The 26,410-nt window shown below is 40.6% G+C and overlaps 1 protein-coding gene across 1 annotated transcript in view; it reads right to left on the bottom strand.

The window, feature by feature from the left end:
• Positions 1-26,410, bottom strand: part of LOC126248698 (prostatic acid phosphatase-like) — a 65,944-nt gene that overhangs the window by 22,935 nt on the left and 16,599 nt on the right. The window contains exons 5-6 of the mRNA XM_049949981.1: positions 22,142-22,265; positions 21,842-22,053 (exon numbers count right to left, since the gene is read on the bottom strand). Coding sequence (XP_049805938.1) covers positions 21,842-22,053; positions 22,142-22,265 — 336 coding nt within the window. The remainder of the gene's footprint in view (positions 1-21,841; positions 22,054-22,141; positions 22,266-26,410) is intronic.

Genomic DNA, 26,410 nt, shown 5'->3' on the forward strand with positions numbered 1-26,410 from the left:
TGTCTGTCTGCCACATAAGATTAAAACATTCAGGGGGGATTTCCATCAACACCACTGGCAGATGTCAAAGCATGCAGTACTTGATTTAGTCGTGACTGGGTGCTGTGTCATGAGTCTCAGACAGAGCCAATTCCAGCTCCCACATGGAGAAAAGGGAGTTGTAGGACTCGGAACTGTTAGATCTGAAGTCCAACTTGCCCCTCTCTACAGTTGCACAATAGTGACGAAATGCCGAATCCTGGCTTGCATTGGCAGTGGCTTTTGCAAAATGCTCGACCAGTGTCTTAGCGATGTCTCCATGTGTTATTTGGAGACACACCTGTTTCAGCACTGCGGCTATTGGTAAATGACTGTTTATCGGAAATCCTACAGATCGCTTCCTATAGTTTCATAGAACAAGTGGATTGGTTAATAGAGTCCAGGAACAATTTTCTTGCTCTCCTTAATTACATGTCAAGCCTTGGACCTCACAACTCTAAAGGCTGTGAGGATGTCTGCTGTAGGGCACAATTTAAGGCGTCAAAGAGCCGCACGCCTGTCTGGGATAGCTGAACAGCAGCCATCTGTCCACAAAGGTACAGGTTGCCTCCTAAGATGACCTGAGCACTTCGGGATGGGTAAGTCAGCAACATGATGCATCACCTGTGTGATGTGGTCCATGCATTCCTTGACAACAGACTTTTTTGGGAGGAAGTGTAAGCTTTGAAGGAATTGCAGCAGTACAAGTGCACTGGCAAATGCAGGTAGTAGTGCTGACACTAGCAACCTCAATTTGGGTAGCAGCATCAGTTGTCTGAACTAGTTGTTTAAATACAGATGCAAAGGAGGTAACAAACCTCAGGGGGTGCATGGCCTTATATACATTTTTGGCCTCATCATATGAGACACACTTAATTGTTTTGATCTCTTCTCTCTTCCTTTCTTCAAGCAAAACACTGCAGTCTCTACTCCATACAGGGTGATTCCCAGAGCAGTTTACACATTTTGGAGGAGATGAACAACCAACACCTCCATGGGCGGTCTTACCACATTTTCCACAAGTGGCTGCTCCCTTACAACCTAAGGTGGTGTGTCCAAAATGCTGGGGTGTAAAACAGTACACTGGATTAGGAAAATAAGGCGACACGCTGAGGTGGAGGAAATCAGCCTTAACATGCTCTGGAAGTTTCATGCTGCTAAAAGCTAGCACAAGAGTGTCTGATTTCACAAGGTCGCCATCCATTCATTTTATTATGCTCTGTACATCAACAATGCCTTCCTGGTATCACCAAACTTGCAGTTCTACTCGGGGAATGTCAACCAGATCCCTGCAAGTCACAACACCTTTGCTGTATGTGAAGGTGTTGTGCAGTTAACTTTCTATTGCATACTCCATGAGGTGCTGACCTTTCTGAATGTTCTCCACTTGTTGTGAATTGGTCCAACAATTCCCTCTAGACTTTTTTGTACGGAAAAAGGTGAAAAATCTTGAAGCTCCTCTGTTTTTGTTTAATTATAAGGAACACATTATGGACACCAGCATGTGTTCTGTTACTCAATGCTGAAAGGGTCTGTGTAATCCCCAAGTCTGAAGGACCGGCTACACGAGCCCTTTTGTTTAATTGGGTGTTGGTACCTGCCAGTGGCCCCACCCTTTCCATTGGGAGGAGGAAGACAATATTTTGAAGGTATGCTGGTTCCATGAGCAGCTAGGGAAATAAAAGTCTATCTAGAAGGAGCCCCATGTGCCTAGGTAAGCCTTATACAACCGAGGTGTGGCAGGTTCCTCACAGGTTGGCCACTAACGGCTGATCCACCTCAATAGCCATGCATCTCATCAGTGCACAGTACACCTTGCAATTGAGGGTTTTTTATATAGGTTTTCACCATTCTTGTGATTCAGGCAGTCAAGCTGAGATAGCCGTTTCCTGTGAGACACAACATTCCACTGCTTTGCCGCATGGTGGTCACTGAAGCATGCCCAAAGGTGACTGGTGGCACTTGCCCATCTCCAGCTCAGGAACCTCAGGACTGCCAGGCCTATAGCCAACAAATTAACGCTGAGCCCCCGAGGGCAGTATGAAGTCATAGGAATCCATAATATAGAGCTCAATTATGTTAAGTAGGTAATTTTCTCATGTTTTTCCTTTCAAACCTCTATTATAAACCGTGTTAGCTGAGTGCCGATATACACTTGCAATCCATGTAAACAGAACTTGTGTGATAGTGATTAGTAAAAGGTGGAGGCCTAAGTAATGTATCTGCTAATCTGCTTGTTAGAATGCAGTCAGTCTTGGCTATAGAGGATGGAGAGAAGACATGGTGTCCGACATCTTCGTTACTTTTACTGTGATATCACAGCGATTGTACGAGATATATCATTGAGGTGGCTGTGATAAAGGGGTGAACCATCTGATTCCTGTTGATAATACTGATGAAGCTTTTGTGTCTGCAGCGAATAGGAAGTTTTCTAAATCATAGGTTTTTATTTAATTTCGGACATCTGTGCCTGTAGTGAGTTCTCAGGGTGTTTAGTTCTGGTTTGGGACAAATCCATGCCATCGTTGCATGGACCAATACATGGAGAGTGGCAATTTTGTTTTGTTTAGGCTTATGTCAGGGAGCACTGGCACTTATCACGTATAATAGAAATGAGTTTAATACCTATTATAGGTGGACAGAGTATGCAGTATTATAAGTAGGGATATGTGGCCTATGAGAAGATATGAGACAACAATGTTTACATCTGATTTAATTCCAGGAACAGTCTACCCTTTTGCACAATAGCCTAGGTAAAGAAATTTACTAATGACATTTTTTAACATATGTTCTATACAGGTAATGCTAAAACAGGAAACACAGTCACTACAAGGGTGAAATACACTCCTGGAAATGGAAAAAAGAACACATTGACACCAGTGTGTCAGACCCACCATACTTGCTCTGGACACTGCGAGAGGGCTGTACAAGCAATGATCACACGCACGGCACAGTGGACACACCAGGAACCGCAGTGTTGGCCGTCGAATGGCGCTAGCTGCGCAGCTTTTGTGCACCGCCGCCGTCAGTGTCAGCCAGTTTGCCGTGGCATACGGAGCTCCATCGCAGTCTTTAACACTGGTAGCATGCCGCGACAGCGTGGACGTGAACCGTATGTGCAGTTGACGGACTTTGAGCGAGGGCGTATAGTGGGCATGCGGGAGGCTGGGTGGACGTACCGCCGAATTGCTCAACACGTGGGGCGTGAGGTCTCCACAGTACATCGATGTTGTCGCCAGTGGTCGGCGGAAGGTGCACGTGCCCGTCGACCTGGGACCGGACCGCAGCGACGCACGGATGCACGCCAAGACCGTAGGATCCTACGCAGTGCCGTAGGGGACCGCACCGCCACTTCCCAGCAAATTAGGGACACTGTTGCTCCTGGGGTATCGGCGAGGACCATTCGCAACCGTCTCCATGAAGCTGGGCTACGGTCCCGCACACCGTTAGGCCGTCTTCCGCTCACGCCCCAACATCGTGCAGCCCGCCTCCAGTGGTGTCGCGACAGGCGTGAAAGGAGGGACGAATGGAGACGTGTCGTCTTCAGCGATGAGAGTCGCTTCTGCCTTGGTGCCAATGATGGTCGTATGCGTGTTTGGCGCCGTGCAGGTGAGCGCCACAATCAGGACTGCATACGACCGAGGCACACAGTGCCAACACCCGGCATCATGGTGTGGGGAGCGATCTCCTACACTGGCCGTACACCACTGGTGATCGTCGAGGGGACACTGAATAGTGCACGGTACATCCAAACCGTCATCGAACCCATCGTTCTACCATTCCTAGACCGGCAAGGGAACTTGCTGTTCCAACAGGACAATGCACGTCCGCATGTATCCCGTGCCACCCAACGTGCTCTAGAAGGTGCAAGTCAACTACCCTGGCCAGCAAGATCTCCGGATCTGTCCCCTATTGAGCATGTTTGGGACTGGATGAAGCGTCGTCTCACGCGGTCTGCACATCCGGCACGAACGCTGGTCCAACTGAGGCGCCAGGTGGAAATGGCATGGCAAGCCATTCCACAGGACTACATCCAGCATCTCTACGATCGTCTCCATGGGAGAATAGCAGCCTGCATTGCTGCGAAAGGTGGATATACACTGTACTAGTGCCGACATTGTGCATGCTCTGTTGCCTGTGTCTATGTGCCTGTGGTTCTGTCAGTGTGATCATGTGATGTATCTGACCCCAGGAATGTGTCAATAAAGTTACCCCTTCCTGGGACAATGAATTCACGGTGTTCTTATTTCAATTTCCAGGAGTGTAAGTTACAGAAGATGTGTCATCTTTACCCACATTTTGTTCTATTTGCGGTGTCACATTTGTATTATGTCTCACATGTAAGAAGTAGGTAGTTGAATAATAATAGTAATAATCCTAGTAGCATGAATGACATGTGAATGAACATGTGCATGTTCTAATGTAGCCATGGCGTAGTTTAGTTACGTAGCTTTAGAATAAGTTCTACTGTTTTGGTAATTCTATTATTTCTCATGTAGCTTGTCACATAATGTGTTGTACAGCCTTGCTGTATCTTAACACACAGCTTCAGTATTGTGAAGATCCTGTCAGATGAGTATTGTGTAGATTTGGCTACATGACAGGATGCCAAAGGGCTGTGCTGGCAAAAATAACTTACAGTAATGTGGCCTGAACACAGAGCAGTGGGTGGACAAAGGGATGGATCAGCTTGGGCGGCAGCTACGTGGGCTGGTTGCTGCCATCAGAGATGCACAATGGCGGCCATCAAACGCTGGTTGCCCTCACTTTCATAAAACAGATGTGACAATGGCAACTGACTACCTCAGGCCTCCCACAGCCCTGGCACATGCTGGCGAGGACAGTATGACACGATCACAGACATTCATAAATGACATCATTTTCTTTCTCCCTTAAGGAGCATCAAACTAGCCAGGCTGGAGCCATGCAGCTCTGTGCTTTCAATGATGTCCACACATTTTGTCTGTACGAGACCACCCCTGCAAAGAGTATGTTCAGTCATAGTCTCCTAGATAGGGTACATATGTTGTGGATCGTACAGCAATTCATAACCTATTAGACTTGCACATGTGCTCTCAGGATTTGTCAGTACCAATTAGTTAACCACATAGGTACTGCCAACCTGTGCGAGACTCCACGTTCCAGGAGGACAGTGACCAGATGATAGTTCTGATGTCCATGCTGGCTGCCATGACTGATGGATGCAGTTGCACAATTGCTACTGCTGCCCATTATAGCACTGGCCGAGAATGCACCCACTGCTGTCCAGCCCTTTGCACAAAATGCAACAGCTAATGGAGGCTACGGGACACACTCCAATGCCACACACACCAGTGCACAGCCCTCTGACTCACCACACACTGTGAAAAGACACGGCAACCTAAGTGTAGTGAACCAACCCCTGATGTGTGATTGTGTGACAGTTACATGCACCTATAATCTCCCCGATACACTTGACAACAGTTTCAATGTACATTAGTACTTCCTTTATATTCTTTACAGCACTCTCTGCACAAGTGTACAAAGTTTCCTTTTATCAACAGTACTAAAGCTATTTTCTCTATATTGTTCACACCTGTAGCACATTAGAACATGAAAATGCCCATGTATATAAAAAGAATCTTGCCACAATCAACTTTAACCAAAGGTAATGATCAATACAATATGACCATTTCATATCCACATTGTAAACCAATGATTTGCTTTAGTATGGTGCTGCTCTTTCTATGTTTTTGATGCAACCTTAGATGTCTTTACAATGTTAGTTTAATAACGTCTCATTTACGTAAATCATATGATGTGCACGCAATTACTCAACATCACAGTCACACTTGCGATATTTCACTGTTACATACTCTGTAATTTGCACAACATCATTTTTATGTCCACAACTTAATCCTCCACAATGTAAATTGTATCACATTTTTCTCAGAAAGTTGCTTAGTGCTTATCCATTTTGTTTACCTATAAACTTCATTTTCCAAGACCTACTGTTCATCACGTTTGTACTAACCAATTTAACAGTCAACTCATTCTTTGTGCCTATTGTTCCTGTGGGATAAGATTATGTGCATCACATCTATCAGTAACCAACAGATCTTAAAGCTTACCACAACATTTTTTGGTCATTCTTCTACATGAAAGAGACAGAAATAATAACTTAAATATGCAAGAATAACTTGGATTTTAAAGTCACGTATGAGTAGATATTCTGCCACCTCTATATAGTATACATATATTTGCAAAACAGTAACCATACAATGATGCCAGAGCCCCAGCTGATAACTTTGTATTAAACAGTAATTCTAAGCTATTAGCCATTGTACTGGTAGGACAGTCATAGCTTGCCATGTTGCTTGTTGTTGAACTAGTCAAGTCAGCTGGTGCAGATACTGCATATAATCAACATTAGACCTGTTTATATTTATTCAAATTGTGTGCTTGAGAGGGCTATCCTGTGGTTGAATGCAGAGTGTGTATTTTGTATCCATCCCTGAAATACCATTCCATGCAGCACATTTCAGAGTTTTCTATGGGGGCCGTGACCAGTCTTGAAAGGTGGTAGTTTCCAGAAATTTTTTTCATGTTGGCCCATCACTATGTTTCAGTAGGATTGCTCCTGCTCAAAATTATACTGTCAGGGGAAGGTTATGAAAGGTTACAAGCCATCTGGCTTGCCTCCTTCTACTTATATGCTAAATTCATCTGCCCCTTGTTATGACTGGCAACAGGCAGGACACTTCAGTTTCATCATGCTAAAAGTCTCATGACATTATATAATGCTGGGGAATATATTTTATAAAACTGCAGTGATTGTCAGTCGAGGCTTGAAGCTCCATTCTAAGAATGTGTGGTAACCGCTCAGTTCACACACAATTCTGAAAGCAACAAGGGAGAACACATGGCATTCAGTGGCTTTATTCTGGCTTACATGTGTCAAGGAGCCACCTTAGAAGGCTCTTGAAACTCCTCTCAATAACTCAATAAGCTACGATGGAGTTCAAGGTATTCTGCACGGTTCGGCTCTGTAGAAGGCTGAGGGCTATAGTCTCAAGTGCTGGCTGCCACCTACTTATTTATGGTGAGAAACCGCAAATCCTGGAATGTCTGGACCAAACACGATGAGAGGAAAAGCCTAGCAGAGTTCCCATCATGTTGGTTAGGCTTCTGGAAATTCAGAAATGTACAATGTTCTGATTCATCCATCACCTACCAGCAGCAAATGGGAACTTCTGGAGAAAACTGGAGAGAAAGATGTGCTCTACCTGACCCATGACTGGAGACATTCTGTGGCAGGAATTTATTAAATGTGGCAGTTTTCATGCTGTTGGTGGAAAACAGTAACATTTCCTGATTCGTGGTTGTGGCTAGAATGGCCCAAACTGCAGAGTTGTAAGCAGGGACACATGAAAATGGACATACTTGGTTTGGTTGTAGAAGGTGAAAGGTCACTAGTTTTAGGCGTCAAGGAGTTCAGGGACATACTTGGTTTGGTTGTAGAAGGTGAAAGGTCACTAGTTTTGGGCGTCAAGGAGTTCGAGTTCAGATGGTTGATGGAACTTCATGTTGTCCAAGCCCTGATGAGTGAGATTCTGGTTCTTCGCCATGACCACACACGGCCGACTTACCGCTGTAGCAGACTCTTGAGAGTATGTATGCATCAGCACCACCGGTAGGCGGGCATTGATGTTCGCGAAGGGGACGCACTGTTGCTATAGCAGTTTCAGTGCTAGTATCATTTTCATTTATTGTTCAGTCAACCACTGGAGTAACTAAAACTTTTGGTGAGTTGCATTTCTATTAGTGATTGAATGTGCAGCTAGGATACAGTAGTCCTCTTCCCAATTGCTTCAGACGTTTATTGCAATCACTTTTTCTAACAGTCATGTCACTGAGTCTTATGCTATGTCATTGTTTTTAATATAATAAAATATCAATTCAATTTTACTCCTATTTCATTTAAAGTAACTTTTAGTTTCCTTCAATTCATTATTATCATCATCATCATCATCATCATCATCATCATCTGTCAACTGAGTAAAAATAGTCATTCACTAGGATTCCATGTTTGCGTCACTTTTGAGATAGCAATTCCACTGGGCTATTACAAGTTAACATCGGGTCTTAAGGGGTGTGTGACAGTCTAAGCAGTTCCAAATTCTGGTACAATTTCTCAACCACACACTACGAGGTTTTGCATTTATATAGTAATGATGGAAATCTTAATACTATAAATTACAAAATACTACTTCATAATGCTACTCTGAGCACAGTGCAGTTTGCTAGCTAAGGTTATATCTACTCCTTCAGTCCTGACATTTCCAGCAAGAAGTGACAAATTATGTTGCATGTATAGTATACATGTCAAATAGCTCTGCATATTAATATGCTGAAAAAAATTAACTACAAGATAAAGGAAATTTTTCACAACTCCAAGGGAGATATAAATTCATTTGACATAGTGGACTGGAATTCAATAGTGGGAAAATGAAGAGGATAAAAAACACAATAATACAAAATGCTTTGTTTAAGAATCCTGTAAGCACTCTCGGCTGCAAAACTTAAGAACAAAGTAACTTTGGCATAATGTGTCAAAGCCAAGTAACATAGTTTGACAAAACTTTGACCATAAATAGAAAGAACTACTACTGTATAGCACAGGAGGTAACAGAGAAATATGCAACAAGTTTAACAGAAATGACACTTTTATTCAAAGACAATAATTACACTACAGTCAACGTGACTCACGATGGGGCCCTGGACATTACAAAAGGCAGGACATGGTATGGCGCCACAGGTAGCAATGCATGCTCTGCAACATGCTCCCATGCTGACTCAAGATTGGTAAGCAGTTCTTGTGGTAGGGCAATCCATTCCTCCACCAGTACAGTTGACAACTGCTGGATGGTTGTTGGTGCATGTGAATGTGCTATAATATGTCTCACCAATGCATCCCCCATGTGCTTGATGGGATTTAAGTTGGGGAATTGGCCACACCGGACTATTCATTGAATATCCTCTAGTTTCAAGAGCTCCTCCATCAGCACTGCTTGATATGGTCATGCAATGTCATCCATAAAAATGAAGTCACAGCCAAATGCACCAGTGAAAAGACACACATGAGAAAGGAGTAGTGTCACAAGAACTTCGAGTGGTGGGTGTACTGCGTTCAAAGATTTGGAGGACAGTATAGCCATGTAAGATAATGCCTCCCCACACCCTAACACCTGGACCACACAATCAATCACGTTTGGCGATGTTCCTGGTTGCATTGTGTGTTCCCACCAACCCTCATATGTGGGTACATAAAGAATCACGACTCAGACCGAATCTGCTCTCATTCAAGAAGAGCATGTGACCCCATTCCTCATTGGTCCAGTCCCTACGCTCTTGGCACCATCGCAAATAGTACAGTCAATGTGTGGATATTGAAGAAACTCAGTGCACTGGTTGTTGGACAGAGAGACCAACCCCATGCAGTGATTGCCCCACTGTAGAGTGTGAGATTGCGGGCCTTCCAGCCCTGTTAAATGTATTTGATATTGTTTGGTGTCCACACTTACAATCTGACTGGACAGCAACCACAGCACATTCCACATCTCGCATGTGGCCTGGCCTCAGGCATCATCAGTTTCCTGCACATCCTCTGCAAGCCAGCTCGATGGTAAAAGATTCATGTAGCAAGCCAACACAATATAAAAAAATACAACACAGCTTGTTATAGCTGGGAACTCTGGACACTACTGCTGCAGGCACTGTCTGGTGGCATTCCAATGACGCAACCAGTGCCTGCACATGTCACATGCCCAGAAATAGTGCACGCCAAATACCTTCACCTAAACTGTGTTTAGGCTGGCACATGGCCTCCATGAAGACAGTGCATCCTTGGGAGTTACACTGGAAAATTGCAGCAGCTGCTCCGCAGTTCCTTATTTGGACTAACTCCTGACCAGCACTGAAACTTCACGCTATTCCTAACAGTTACTTTATAGTGTTATCTATTCCTGTAACTCACATCAGAACTGCGTCATAACCTGTAGTGTTATCTCTTTTTGTAATTATATCCAGAATAAACTAGTTATTATTTCCAGTCTACTTGCGGTTGGGTTGGGTTGTTTGGGGGAAGAGACCAGACAGCAAGGTCATCAGTCTCATCATATTAGGGAAGGACGGGGAAGGAAGTCAGCCGTGCCCTTTCAAGGGAACTATCCCGACATTTGTCTGAAGCAATTTAGGGAAATCACAGAAAACCTAAATCAGGATGGCCAGATGCAGGATTGAACCATCGTTCTCCCGAATGTGAGTCCAGTGTGCTAGCCACTGCGCCACCTCCCTCGGTCAGTCTACTTGATTGGTGTTATTCATGTGTGTACACACACACACACACACACACACACACACACACACACACACACACACACACACACAGAGAGAGAGAGAGAGAGAGAGAGAGAGAGAGAGAGAGAGAGAGAGAGAGAGAGACTATAAATTGCATCCACTGTGTGATGTAGGTTCCTTCCTGCGTGACACACAATGCAGTGGTCATCTGCTGCTGTAGTTAACAGTTGTCGACCACCTGCTCTCCTTTGGGCAGCAGCGCCTGTGATTCGGAAAGCTCCTCATGCATGTGAAACAATGTTGTGAGCACTATCAAAATCCTGTGCTACACACATCTCGCTTCATCCTTTCAATTTCCTGATGATTCTTCCTCATGTGAAGTCATCTCAATGTTGTCGCCACATCATGTTGTAATGAAGACCACCACCACCACCACCACCACCACCACCACAGTGTATTGTAACTGATCCCTGACTGACACACACTGTCTTTTCTCATTCCTTCACCTGTCTTCTGTTGCGGGGCCAGCAATATTTGGCACTACAGTCATACTGACCTCATGTCATGTGAGGTCCAACATTCTGTCCATGACTGGGAGAATTCTGGCAACATGCCTCCGCATTTTCATTCATTTCCATCTCATAGTAAGCATGTTATGTTACTTTCCCTATCTCATCATTAAGTTTTGAGGAGCAGTGTAGGTTGTATATGGAAGAAACCTCAAGACACCAGAAGCTTTCAGAAAGAGATAAAGGAATAATCGATTTAGAAACCTGTTTTTAAACAGTAAATAATTTTCATGAGAAAATGTGGATTTTGACCATAATGTATTACTTACTAGCTGAGTACTGAGAATATATTTATTTCAATCTTCTATAAGTCTATCTCCTCCTACCCCTCTCTGTCCATCAGCTGCTTCCCCCCCCTGTCAAACTCCCCCTCCCCTCTCTTTTATTATATCTCACCCGGCCCCACTTCTCACTGTCCATCTCTTCTTCCCCTTGTCACTGTCTATTTTCTCCTCTTTCCTTTCTCTGTTCATCTCCTCCTCTCCCCTCTCTGTGCACTTACCCCTCACCCTATCTCAGACCATCTGCTCCTTCCCCCTTTCCCCGTGTACCCCCCCCCCCTTCATGCTCTCTATATTTCCATCTCCTCCCCCTTCTCTCTCCACATTATCACCCCCACCCCAATAGGAGGCTGGTGGTTCTTACCCTCAGAGTATTTCTTTCCACATCGTATGTAATGTGTGTACTGAATATGATTAAAATTGCTTTAAGACATTTAGACTGGGCTTTTTAGACATTGTTTTGCCCACAACACACACATCAAATACATTTTACATATATTTAACATATTTCACACACATTTATAAACATATTTCTACATCTACTTCTATATGGATGCTCTGCAAATCCCACTTAAGTGCCTGGTGGTTCATCGTACCACCTTCACAATAATTCTCTATTATTCGAATCTTTTAAAAACACAAGCATATATATCTTTCTATGAGAGCTCTGATTTCCCTTATTAATATGATCATTTCTCCCTATGTAGGTCGGCATCAACAAAATATTTCCACATTCGGAGGAGGAAGTTGGTGATTGAAATTTCTTCAGAAGATTTCACCGTAATGAAAAAACCTTTGTTTTAATGATGTCCACCCCAAATCCTATATCATTTCAGTGACATTCTCTGCCCAATTTCACGATAATCCAAAACATGATGTCCTTCTTTGAACTTTCTCAATGTACTCCATTAATCCTAGCTGGTAAGGATCCCACACTGCACAGCAGTACTCTAAAAGAGAACAGACAAGTGTAGTGTGGGCACCTGACCTATGCGTGATACACTGCCATGTTTCTGTACGTACATTCAGCTGCATCTGTGGATACTGTCTGTGAAATGTGTTGCAAACAGAGTTAGTAGCAAAGAAGTAATACATTTAAATGTCATGAATGACGCAGCAGTTTTTCACCCATTTCAGTGTTTCTGACATCATATCTTCCGAACTATGGGCTGTATAATAATAATATTCTGCTGGTACATTCAGTGGTATATGTGAATACTATCTGGAAAGTGTGTTATGAATACAGTTGCTAGTAAAGAAGTAATACATTAAAACACAATGCTTCAAGTGGCAGTTTCACTGCATGAACAGCAAAAATGTATTAAACGATAAAATTTTTTCCTTTCATCATTTTGTGAGGACTGTGAGTGATGAAAGTTTCAGAAAAGTTTGATATTACGTGTAAAGTTTATTGCAGATCACTAAGTGCTCTCATTCTCAAATACTGGATGAATAAACTACCAGTATTCACACGTTGCAGGCTACACTCATTTTTCACCCCCATCCCCAGTCCTTATACAGGCAGGTGGTTCTTATCCTCACAGTGATTCTTTCCATGCAGTAAGTGATAAGTATACGATGGTTGAAATCGGTCCAGTGTTTTAGGAGGAGGTGTGGAACAATATGTGTGGAATAATATGTGTAGATGAAATTCAGAACAAATCTAATGGAATTGTAGAACGATAGGTTTCAAAAGAAAAAGCACATGAAACTTCCCGGCAGATTAAAACTGTGTGCTGGGCTGAGACTCCCGAGTTCAAGTCTTGGTCCAGCACACAGTTTTAATCTCTCAGGAAGTTCCATATCAATCAGCATGCACTCCACTGCAGAGTGAAAATTTCATTCTGGAAAAAGCACATAATTATTGAATGAAATACGCAAAGGAAATACAATGGAAGAGGAATGAATCAAACAATTGAAAATCCAATATGGAATGTAACAATATTAAGAAAAGAAAAGTTGCAACTCACATTACAGTAGAGATGCTGAGTCACAGATAAGCACAAGAAAAAGATTGTCACAAATAAGCTTTTGGCTAGCAAGGCCTTTGTGAAAAATTGACGACCTGAGCACGCCCCCCCCCCCCCCCCCTCCCCACGCACACACGCGACTGCAGTCTTTGGCAACTGAAGCCATACTCAATAGCTCTGAGGGATAGAGTAGTGAAAGTAGAAGAGGAAAAACTAGGCAGAAATCCTGGAATAACCCCTGAGATATTATATTTGACTGTTGAAAGAAGAAAATGCAATAGTGAAGCAGAGGAATACATGCACGTAAAAAATGAGATTGACAGAAGATACAAACCAGTAGCATGTCGACAGCACAAATGCAAAGCTGTGGAAGCATGAATAGATTTACAAAAGCTAACAGCCTTTCTTCTAAGAGCTGAAAAAAGGCAAAAATATATAGAAGGGCTATGCAAAGGAACACAAACTGAAGGCTTAAGGAAAGGGAAGAGGGTGAAAATGAGAGAGACGATGCAATACAGTAAGAAGAATTTGACATAATACTTGGCACAGATGCTTCATACATCTGTCACAACCAATCATGTAACACAATTGTATACATCTTTTTAGTAATGCCTCAATGTTGTCACAGCTCCACAGCCAACTATTGTTTTCGCCTGAAGCAATAATTGCTTTGCAATAGGAAGCTGGTGACAGCACTGCCAGATGTGAGATTTTCTTTTGCAGACACTACGATAACTCTAAATATGACACTTGGAGTAGATGACAGTCCTTTCGAAATTATTGAGGTACTTTGGAGAACTCACTATGACAAAACTACTCAATCTGGTATGTAAGATATATACGACAAGTGAAATACCTTCAAACTTCAAAAAGAATGTAATAATCCCAATAGCAAAGCAGGCACATGCTAACAGGTGAGAGACTTATTCAATCCTCAATTTAATATCTCACGCTGCAAAATACTAGCACAGATTATCAACAGAAAAATGGACCAGCTGGTAGAAGCCACCATGGGGAAAATCATTTTTGGTTATATTGACTTAAAAGGCAGAGTCAAGACAGGTTAATCTACATTGCTAGCATTTGTAGATTTCGAGAAAACTTCAGAGTGTATTGTCAAAAGCTATCAGGGATAAAATACAGGAAGTGGCTGGTTCTCTACAACTTTTACAGAGACCAGACGGCTGTTCTGATGAGTTCAAAGTCATGAAAGGGAGCCAGCAGTTGAGAAGTGTGTGGGGAAGGGGTTGTAGTCTATCTCTGATATTATCCCATCTATACACTGAGCAAGTAGTAAAGTAAACCTAGGTGTCATTTGGAAAGGCAAGTAAAGTTCACAGAGAAGAAATAAAATCTTTGATATTTACCGACGACATTGTAATTCTGTTAGACACAGCAAAAGGTGTAGAAGATCAGTTGAACAAAATGGATAATTTCTTGAAAAGAGGTTATAAGGCGAACAGAAAGTGAAACTAGGGTAATGAATCACAGTCAAAGTAAGTCTTCTGATGCTGAGGTAATTTGATTAAGAAACAAGACAATGAAAGCAGTACATGAGTTTTGCTATTACGGCAGCAAAATAAGTGACAACATCAGCTATAAAGGAGATACAAAGCTTTGTGAGTCAAAAACAAAAGCTTTTATGAAAAGAGAAATATGTATTATCTACCACAAACGTAAGTGCTAGAAAGCGTGGCTCGAGTTTAGCCTTACACCGGGTGATTATAATTAAAGTGCAGCTACTCACAGAGGTCAAGTGTGGTCTGTAATTATAGTTTGTCAGTAAAATTTGGTTGATATGCTAATGTGTTAATTTGGACTCTCTTTGTATTGGAATACAAGTTAGTTCCAATTTTGGTCACCAGGTGCAAATCTGGTGCTGTACACTGTATGATGGTATAACATTCATGCTGCCATTTGACAAGCTATAATGTGAGTTACCAGTATGGCTATCAAGAATAGAGACCGTGCACTGTTAGGGAAACTGTTTTATGTGAACAGCAGCAATTATGGTGCTACAACGAGAAAGTATCCCAACTGAAATGTCCGAGGCAAGGCCTCACCTTTTTAAATGGTTTAAGCAAGATGATAATGAAATTAAAAAATACGGGTGAGTGTGATGTGGCACCTGGAAGAGGAAGGTGTCCTGTCCCAGTGGACATCACTGTTGAGGTCACTGTTGCTGTAACTGACCATGTAACACGTGATCCAGGTATCGCTAGTGCTTGTGCAGTGTCACGGGAATTGTCAATCCCATGGTCAACAGTACGGAAAGTTTTGCAGTCTATATTACACTGGTACCCATACAAGATCCATACGGTCCACTAACTGAAACCACCTGAACCGCAGCAACATTCTGAATTTGCTCTCTGGTTTCTGGTGGGGATCGAAGTTGACGACATGTGGTCGAGCAATCCAAGACCTGGTAAAAAAATTCCAGAACATTCGTAACTTTGTGCCAATGATGTGTGGGAGCGAAATACAGATGGCATCCCTACACACACTTGTATTTAATGTGTAGCTGCCAGACGTTTCATAGTTGTATGTTTGTTAGTTATCGTTCAGCGCTGTATTGAGTAGAATGTTGTGTTGCACAGTCTGAGAATTTTGAGATGGTAGAGCTAGAGGAGCAATGCATCTGTGTTAAATTTTGCATGAAACTCAAGAAAACCTCTTCAGAGACACACCAAATCATGTAGGAAGCCTACAGTGATGAGTGCTTAAGCCATCCTCAGTGTTACGAATGGTTCACACAGTTTATAAATGGTTGGATGGAAGTTAAAGGTGACCCTCCTTCAGGACACCCTCATGTCAGGAACACGCTCATGTCAGGAACATCAAAGAAATTGTCAGTGCCAATCTAAGACTGACTATCCAAGAGATTGCAGAAGAATGTAACACTTCAGTTGAATTATGTCATGAAATCCTGACACAGCATCTTGGAATGTATTGTGTTGCCGTGAAGTTGTCATGGCTCACAAGTCAAGACCAGAAAGACCTTTGTCCAACAATCTGTGTGCTGCCTCATTTTCCATAGTCTCCAGACCTGGTCCCTGAATACTTGTTTTTACTTCCAAAGTTGAAAACCACGATGAAAGGACAACAGTTTGCAACGATAGACAAGATAAAAGAAAATACACAGGTGGCACTTCACGTGATCCAGCAAGAGGTGCACAACAATTGTTTCCAGAACTGGGAATGGTGTTGGGAGCGGTGTATCAATTGAGGAGGAGAGTATTTCGAAGGAGGCCATGCACAACAAGTAAAGGTAAGCATGGAAAAATTTTGTGGATAAAGTTGTGGTATTTTTTTGAACAGACCTCATATTTTAAGGTTTGAGGTGGCACATTTTACACTACGGGGTGCAGTGAATACACAAACTGCCGAATTTGAGGTACTGTTAAACAGCATATTGTACATAAACAGCCATTGCACTCACTGTATGTGACTGTCTGGAGTGACTTTATGAGCACATGTATTCTTGGTTACTAGTTCTTCAAGAGAATACAACTTGGGGCCCTGCCAGATGTACTATGACATCTGCATGAGATTCCTGCTTTGGACGACTGGAACAGTGTGGAAACCACTATTTTCATGCAAGGTGGGGTGACATCTCACATCACTTGCCCTGTGAAAGATATGCTTAATGCAACTTTCTATGAATGTGGTATCTCCAGAGGTTTCCCCAAATGCATGGCCTGCAAGATCACATCTACTGAATTCGCATGACTTTTGCGCTCTGGGCATACCTAAAATAGTGTTTACCAGGGGAGGTTTTATACAATCGCGTAGAACTTCCCGGAAAAAAAAGAAAAGACGGGGCAGAGAAGTTTTGGAGAGACTTTTTTTTTAAAAAAAAAGGAGAGAAGTTTTGGAAAGACCTTCGATTTGCAGCAACATATACGCTGCATATTTTCGTATTACGAAAGTATAAATTCGAATTGCACCAAACACAGCGCGTTAGTTTCCGGAGCGTTGAAACCGAGGTTGCGATGTCCTTTTTTAAGCGAGTCATATCTCAAGCCACGAGATCTCGCCAGCCGATGACAGCAGCTATTCAGAGCATAGGACACGTGTTATAGTCACCCAACAGCAAGATAACTGGTTACACAGCGCGAACACAGAAGAGGAAAAGTTAACGGTTTACATTAATGTACACAGTATCGTATATCTACAAGAAAAGCTAAGCTTTCGCATATAATATTGGTCTCCAAGATTAACACGCTACAACAGAAGCTAAGCTTTCACATGTAATATTGATCTTTTTTGCGTGTGTTATACTTTAAGATACATCACACAAATATGCCAGTAAATTTAAAATTATGACATAAATGTCTCGGCTCGAAATTCTTGTAAGTGGCTGGTCCTCAAACTGTTCAGTTTCGAATGCTCTGTGATTTAGAGATCCATCCCACTTTCTCACACACAACATAATTCATCTTGCGTAAAAAGAAATTTACTTTGAAAGTAACGCTTTTCAAACCACCGTTCGCAATACTATCCGGAGACTGTTAGAAATAGGTTCGATTTACCAATTGCCAGAGAGCGCCAGAAAACAGGCATTATTGTGCGTGTGCAACTGCAGCGGTGAAGGAAGCCCGCATGTTCGAGTGTATAAAGCACTAAGAGAGCTTACATTACACCATAAAAGAAGCAGTGCATCGGAGGATATTACAAAGAGCATTGGAATTTCGTACACCATACCAAAATGCATAATTCGGCTTGAAGTGCAAATTGGCTTTTTCCAGATTCACAATGAAGTAGGTCCCATATGATATTAAGCTTTTCAATGTGGTTTTTGGGATGTAAATTTTCTTGGAGTACCAGTACTCTACGATCTCATTTTTTGTTCTTTATTATGGCATAATGTCATACATGGCAGAAGATCATAACGTGTACTTGAAATTGCACTTGAAATTCAGCGAGCAGTTGGAACTAACCAATACTGTAGAATGAAACACTTCGTTTCAAATAAAATGATTGCTTCAGCGGAAAGATTAATAAAAACAAATTTCTTTAGCAAACTTGCAAAAATAACTTCATCGTTCTGCAAGGCGATTAATGCTTGACTGCTAATAACTTGTAAATAAAATAAAATCAGAAAACTGAAATTAATAATATATTTTTGCCCTCCATAATTATGTGAATGTATTTTAATTCACTTGATAGCTCCCAGCCACAGAAATCCATTTTGTTTTCATTTGACATGGGAGATGTACACGAAGAGAAGCAGCGAAATCACTTAACATAAACACGGGTCACGTGGAGACTAACCCCCTCCCCACTACAACTCAGACAACTCTGTGCAAGCGCGAATCTGGCAGCTAGGGCGTGCGAGATAAATTTTCTCGTTTGCATCTGGCTGCTTGCTGCTCCTACCGATACAGCTAACAGCCAAACCTGAAGTAGCGGGAAGTGGGAGAAGGTACTGATTATACGCGAGTCAAATGCGAATGCGCAACATACCGCTGGCAACTCGTCCAACAAACCTAATGTAAAAAGTTGTGACGTCATGCTCATAGCAAGCAGTTTGTTACGAAGAATTACAGTCTGCACCCTATGGCCTTTGATATATTTTTGCTACCTGTAGACGCTTGTGCGTGCACGGTGTTTTGATGTTGTAAATTGCACTTTTCCTTTGCCACGTAAGTTTTATTTTTTTCCCTCTCGTTTATATTTTATTGCTGCAGTATCATTCTCCAGTAGCAAGATACAATAACATTCTTTGCTAGAGAATCAATTCTGCAGTCAAAATTACAAAAATTTAACTGAAAGCTAAAACAATGAAAAATTCCCGGAATTCCGAAAAATTCCCGGGTTTTTCGCGGTTTTCTCCCGGATGAAAAAATTCCCGGATTTTTCCCGAATTTCCCGGTTGTCCCGGATCGTATACACCCTGTTATTATCCATCCATAGACCCACCTGAGGACCATTACAATGATAAGTTAACCTTGGCGGGACTATTGAAGAGTAAAACACATACCAGAACGGCTAAAGAAGATGCACAGTCGAGAGCTATTTTCCTCTAAATTCTTATTCACAGAGCCGAAAACAGGCAATGCACCAGTTACCTTGGTTTCATACATCTCCAAACTTAAGCCTACTACGAATCCCCTACTTCTTTCCACACAACACAATGATAACAAGGTGGATGAGTCAACAGAGGAAAAAAAAAAAGACAAACATCAATCTCTACTACAATGAAAGCAAAGGAGTCATAGACAGCATTGATCAAATGATGTGACATCATTCAGTGAAATGAGGGACGAGAAGGTGGCCATTATTTCTCTTTTTCAACTTGATAGATATTGCCTGTCTCTATGCTGGAACAATTTTCATGATAAACAACCCAAACTGGAATACGAAGAAGCATAATGTAAGAAGGTTGTATTTGCTAGAATTAGATCAACAGCTCATTGCGCCAGCTGTGGTAGAGAGAGCAAAGAATGTCATGGATTTACAAAAGCCTACCACCTCTGCAGTCGAAAGTGTTCTAGAAAAAACTCTGCCCAGCATTACTGCAACTGTTCAATCTGTTGAATTTTATTCCACAAGAAGATGTCATGTCTGTTTAAAGAGTAAAAACTCTAAAAAGGAAAAAGACAACAAAAGTGTCTATAGCTTGTTGCAGGTGTTTCAAGTATGTGTGTTCCACTAATTCTGCAAAAACAATCATATGCAAAGGTTGTGAAACTGAAAGTGAGTAGGAAGGAAAAACTCAACTGTAATTTCTGACTTTGATTTTCTGTTTTCTTATTTGTGGTTTACTATTGTACATTCTTTTATGATTTCTCGATATAAGTCATGATAAAAATACAATAATATTTCTCACATTCATTACTTTATTTATTGTATTTGTATATGTTATAATGTTCCTGGTAACTATGGAAAGTGTGTTGCAACCTAGTAAAGAAATTCCTAGTTCATTAAATAATCAAAATAAAACAAACAAAAAGATGTTAAAAAGTGAAAAGAATGTGAGTGCAATTTTTGCCCCCCTCCCCAGACCCCAGACATCCATGAGACAGATCCGAGCTTAGTGGTGCTAGGGTTAATCAACTTGAAAAAGTATTTCTGTGAAATTAACTATGCTTTGGCTAATGATCATTTGATCACAAGAAAAAGAGAGGTGTACTCCAGTTTGTCATCAATACTCCTCCATTTATTTTTGCTCATTTACTTCTTGCTGTTTTCATTTATTTTACATTATTTCATCACAAACTATGAGTAACTCCTAATCTCTCCAACTGGAACCCCAAATACATACTAACAGGCTGTGAGCATCTGCAATGGCTATAACCCAATCGTGTGCTTTGGAGTTACAGTCTCACTGGTAAAACTGTATAGCTCTGCCATCTGTTAACAATAGGCAACAATAATCCATCAGTGACACACGTGGTTATCTGTGCAGCTGTCCCATTAAGACCTTCATTGCAAGTGAGTAAGTCAAAAGAAATCAGGAACTACAAACTGTCTGTCCTCATGGAAAAGAAATAAAAAATGTAATGGGATACATGAAAATGTTTAAAAGGCTACTAAATATTTCAGTGCACAACACATTTATCTCTTATCAAGCCAATGAAAAGGGAAAGGAAGATGCATACACAAATTTCAGTCTGTCTCTTATAACAAAACAACAGAAAACTTCTGGGAACAGACTGCTGATTATGACTTTATTTCAAAGATTGCTTGGAGGTATACCTCACTGAAAGTTCATTTTAAATATCATAAAGGTCTATTGTTCACAATTATTGAAAACTTCATTAATTTTTGACAAAAAATTCCTGCACTGAAGCGATTTAAATAAAATACTGCATTCCTGTACAAGCCAGCCATGTGAACTACTGCATGTAGGCTAGGGAGCGAGCACAGAAACTACTGGCTTGAAGGGTTAATAATTCTGAAAAACTGTTCTGCCTTCCAATATTTTGCTAAGCTAGTTCCTATTCACTTTGTCAAAGGCCTGTTCATAGTTAACAAATGCTAAATTAAATTCACGACTATCAGATACTCTGTGATAAACATGAAGTCATAGTACTATCTCTATCCTTCCAGAATCCATGTCTGGCACCTAATAACATTGTTCCTTCTATTGGTGACAGTCAATTTAGTAACAATTCTTGTATATAATTTATAGCATGTACTTAATATACTTATGCTCCTGTAATTTTGATATTTATCACTACTGTCTTTTTTTATAAACTGTACATGTATAGGTTTTACTATATACGAATGTCTCTTTGAACTATGTTGTCCCTCAGTCTATACTGTCCACACACTTCTGCCAACATTGTCATCATTACCGGGCCACAAAGATTTACAATAGTTTTAACGAATGTTGTCTAGTACTGTATGAAATTCAATATTTTATATCTTACTTACACAGATACTGTATAAGTGTAATCTCATCTCCCATTTACAAAGTGTTGTATCATACTATTATGATTTTAGTGACAATGATGATACTATTATTATTATTATTATCATCATCATCATCATCATCAACAACAACAACAACATCATCAACAGCAGCAGCAGCAGCAGCAGCAGCAACAACAACAACAACAAGACAGGCAAAGAAACCAAACATTTGAATTACAACACAAATTTCATATTATGGAGCAGGAAGCGTGGAGAAAGTCTATAAGCACATGTTTGGACTTACCGCAACTTCATATTCTTGCTGTGCATTAACCCGCAGTTCCAAAACAACAGCAGAAGAGTATGGTGGCATCATATCATTATAAATGTGAAGAGTATTTAAAATGGCAGACAGTGTGTCATCATGTGCAGAGTACATGAATATTTTTCTGTCTGGAACAAGTGAACTGTTCACTTTAAGAAGCATGTGTGTAATGACTTCCTTCACAAAAGGCCCTGAAAAAAATTATATATGACTTAAACATAAATAAAGGTCTGAGTAGTTTTTTTACTTGGAATGTTGTTATGAAATTCAGAGACATACCACCCTTAAGACGTTTCATTTCCTTTGTAAGGGTTGGTAGTTTGAACGCAAATTTTGCTGGAGGGGCCATCTTTGTTGGAAATACTGATTTTGTCCATTCAGGTATGCTCAGATTTTTTAGAGTCTGAAAAATAATTTTTATGAAGTTAAAAATAAGATTCATTGAGACAAACAAATGTTTATTTAAACAGCAATCTATATTTTGATTTAAGAAGTTATGTATGAATATATGTAAACACAATGTACTGTGAATATGTAACATATGTACGTAGCAATTTTTACAAAACATTGCATCTATGGAAAATCACTGCACACATGTCATTCAGAGGAAAGATTTTTAGTAGTATGTATGCGATGTAACAAACAATTTGCAAAAGAGCAATTCTGAGCTCAGAAACCAGGAAAGCTTAAATGTATTCTTCACCAACAGAAATCATTAATTTAACCAGGAACTGTATTTACTTTTCATTTCTCAGCCATCATTTCTCAATTAAAAATTTAAGAATTTTGTACAAGCTGAAACAGTTAATTGTTCTACAGTTAAGGTAAAATACGTTGTACTTTCAGTTAACAGGTACTAATGTCCTCACTATGTGAATACCCAAAACAGATTGTCCACAATCAGTTACATGGGTGAAGTTAAGGCCACAGCTCATTTGGAAGACAGAAGTAAGATTAGCTGGTGCAACACTGCTATTGACCACCACTACTCAGACAGCACTGATCCCCAGGCTTTGTTGGGGCCACACCTCACTCCGGCATATTAGTTGACCCAGGGCCAACCTCGGGCAGTGCTGCTGTGGGCAGTGAAATGCAAAGTGCCAGTTTTATCATACTGCTTACAGTGCCATTCTGGTGGCCTTTGTTGGTAATAAACTGATCTCTGAAATGGCTTGTATTGTACTTTACTTGAGAAGATGGACTCCAGATAGCTTGCACTGTTTTTTGTACCATCTTGCATGCATAACATTTGTTGTTAATAAATGCTGTTGTTTGTGGGTGTAGATCACCTTTTACAAAACCGTTAATTTTCATTCCCCTCCCACCCCCACCCCCCCATCCTCCTCCATCATCATCTCCCTCCACTCTTCTTACAAATTCAGTTCAGAAAATTTATCCTGTAATAACACTCCAAATTAGACAGGAAAAGACCAAATGTAGAAGAGCGAGATAGTACGCACACATATACCACAACCACACCCGCACTCCCCCCCCCCCCCCCCCTTTCCCAACAATCGCACAGTTGGGCGTAATTATTGGGCCTGTTTATGTTGGTTCAAATGTAATTTTGGTCTTTATTGCCATATTTTGTGGAGTTTTGATGGGTATTAATGTTGTGTGTTGATGAGCATTTGATAAAGATTCTTTAGGCTAGAAACTTGTGATGTGAAAATAAATCAATTGTAGTTGTAATGGAGTTATTCCCTGACAGTATTAAATTTGTATTTCTAAAGTAGTAGTCTGGTAAAAATTACTTTTATCATTATTAAATGATTAATTATTTATCATTAGTCATTTATTATCAGTTACCACAAGAAAATATATACCGTAAATCCATCAAAAAAGGCATTATTACCAGCACTCTCCTTTAAAAAAATCTTTTAAATTAAACTAACTTAGTTCAGCTACAACAATATACTTAAACAAAAAATTACGACACACAAACTAAAAATGCAACCATTACTATAGTCAACTCTAAACCCTTTGATTCTGATCCATGGCCTTGGCTGTCAAGAGACAACCATATAAGAACAGCGAGAGATTAGGGATAACTGTGACAAGCTGCTTTATTACAAAAACAAATACATAAATTAATAATAATAATAATAATAATAATAATAATGTCATTCCACGTCAATTCAACTAATTTGAGAAAATGTTCCAGCTGATAGTCTCAGATTTGGCTGAAATTTAGCACACCAATGCTACCAAGTGTGGAACACTCATGTACAAAATGTTAAGTTCCCCTTCCAATTAGTTTCAGAATTATGGCTTGTGAAAGATGGTGGTGTGACCTGGAAATTGCAACCCGAATCTGGCAATCTATCTTCAGACCCAACTTCAGGTCTTAATAACTTTGGAACTATTCCATACAGTCCAGTGAAATTTTTACAACCCAGTAACATCCATTTAGAGAACACACTCCATGAATCAAAACACCAACAACATATTTCTGAGGGAAAATAAAAAAATTCCAAAATGTGATTAAAAAAATGTAACACATTAAAAGGTACATATTGTAGGTGCCCTCTATGCCAAATATAATTCACTCAAAAAGGGGATATTTATTTATTTATTTATTTATTTTTTGTGGTAAGCTTAATGTGGCCTAAACACACACAGAACTCATCTTGCCCATATCAGTCACACAGAGTTACATGCACACGAAAATACAAAAATTTTAAAAATTACCAGAAAAACATGGATTTTCTAAGTGTGGTAGCACAAAAGGGACACATGATATCCAAGCCAAATTTCAAACACTGCATAAGTAGACTATAATATAATATGTGGCAAAATTTCAACTTGTTATTGCAAGGCATTTGTGTACAATAAAAGTTGACAGAGATGTATTTGGTTATGTTTCTTTTAACACGATTTAGCGAGTAATAGTGATGATGCAGACAGCTTGTTTCAGATAAAGCTGCAGCAATTGTTCGGAACCATTAGGGAACAAAGTTAAACAAAGGTAGTTTTCAGGGACAGAATGAGTCATTGTTAGGCAGGAACAACAAAGGAAACAAGCAACAATTACAGGTTATTCATGTTTTTAAGATTCTAGTTCAGACTGGTCAGTACTGTTGCGGAAAGTCAGTATGGAGGCAGAAGAGTGCACTAGTGGTGCGTTTGTTCAAACAAGTTGCAGTATTAGTAGAGCACAAGCATCTGAATGTCATAAAACAACATATGGAACAAAATGTGGCATTCGCTTTGTACTCTATGATCTGGATGAATCGGACCAAGATTTGTTGCTATGAAGATCCAGGATACACTCTGTGGGCACAAGAAGTACAGTTCCAGGAAACTTTAGTGTTTGTTATCATCATATGAAAGTGTTTCTGGATAAGTATTCTTTCCTACAAAGTTGTTTTGATCCATTTCGGATTCATAAGAAGAGAGTGAAGTGTAGCCTCAGAGAAATTGATATAAAATCAGTATTGAAAGTGAATCAGTGCATGGGACTTAACATGAAACCAGGACAAAAGTTATGTTCCAGATGTGTTACACTGCTAAAAAATGAAGAATATTCTGATAATTTACATTACAGTGATGAAGAGTATCAGCCACCTACAACCACAGTGGATGAGCAACTGAATACTTCAGTGACTGATCTTGGTTTGTCTCCCATTAACACACACAAAGTTGGGAAAAGAGACAGGCCCAGCTATGGTAGAAGAAAACTACAAGATGCTCAAATGCAATTAAAACACAAAATAGCTGACACACTAATGGTGGAAGAGGAAGAACTATCTGCTCCAAAGGAACAGAAATCATGCCAGAAATGCTCCGATTTGGACAAAATTGTGCACAATTTGAAAGAAAAATGTGCCATATCCACACGCCAGAAAAAAGTAGCTATTCTTACCCTTGCACCTTCCAGCTGGTCTACTGACTACACTGAAAAGGAATTCAATGTTTCTTCATATATGGTAAAGCAAGCTAGGAAAATGAAAGCAACCCAAGGAGTGTTTCCACAACTTCAGCAGGCTCAGGGTAAGCAATTGAGTTCAGAAATGAAGGTGCTAGTGTCGGAGTTTTATGAAAATAATGACTACAGCCGAAAAATGCCTGGAAAAACAGACTATGTAATGGTGAAAATGGGAAAAGTACGTGTACAGATGCAAAAAAGACCGTTGCTACGCAATGTATCAGAACTATATGTAGAATTCAAGGAAAAGTGTCCCAATACCAAAGTAGGTTTATCATTTTTTTCAATCAGGTTTATCATCTTTTTTCAATCTTTGGCCAAAATGGGTTGTGCCTGAAAGTGCAAGGGGCACACACAATGTTTGTGTATGTGAGACCCATCAAAATGCTAAGCTGATGTTTGCTGCTATAAAGGATTCTGGTCTGGATTACAAAGGTGCAATGAAGCTGCTAGTGTGTGACATCAGTTCCTACCAGTGCATGATACACAGGTGTGAAAAGTGTCCTGGTAAGGCAAATCTTGCTGAACACACGAATAACAAACCGTATGGTGAACTCCTTAAGGATGACAATGAACTTGTTTCTTATAAACAATGGACACACACGGATCACACAAGTCTT

This window comes from Schistocerca nitens, chromosome 3, assembly GCF_023898315.1.
Source record: "Schistocerca nitens isolate TAMUIC-IGC-003100 chromosome 3, iqSchNite1.1, whole genome shotgun sequence".
Taxonomy (NCBI): Eukaryota; Metazoa; Arthropoda; class Insecta; order Orthoptera; family Acrididae; genus Schistocerca; species Schistocerca nitens.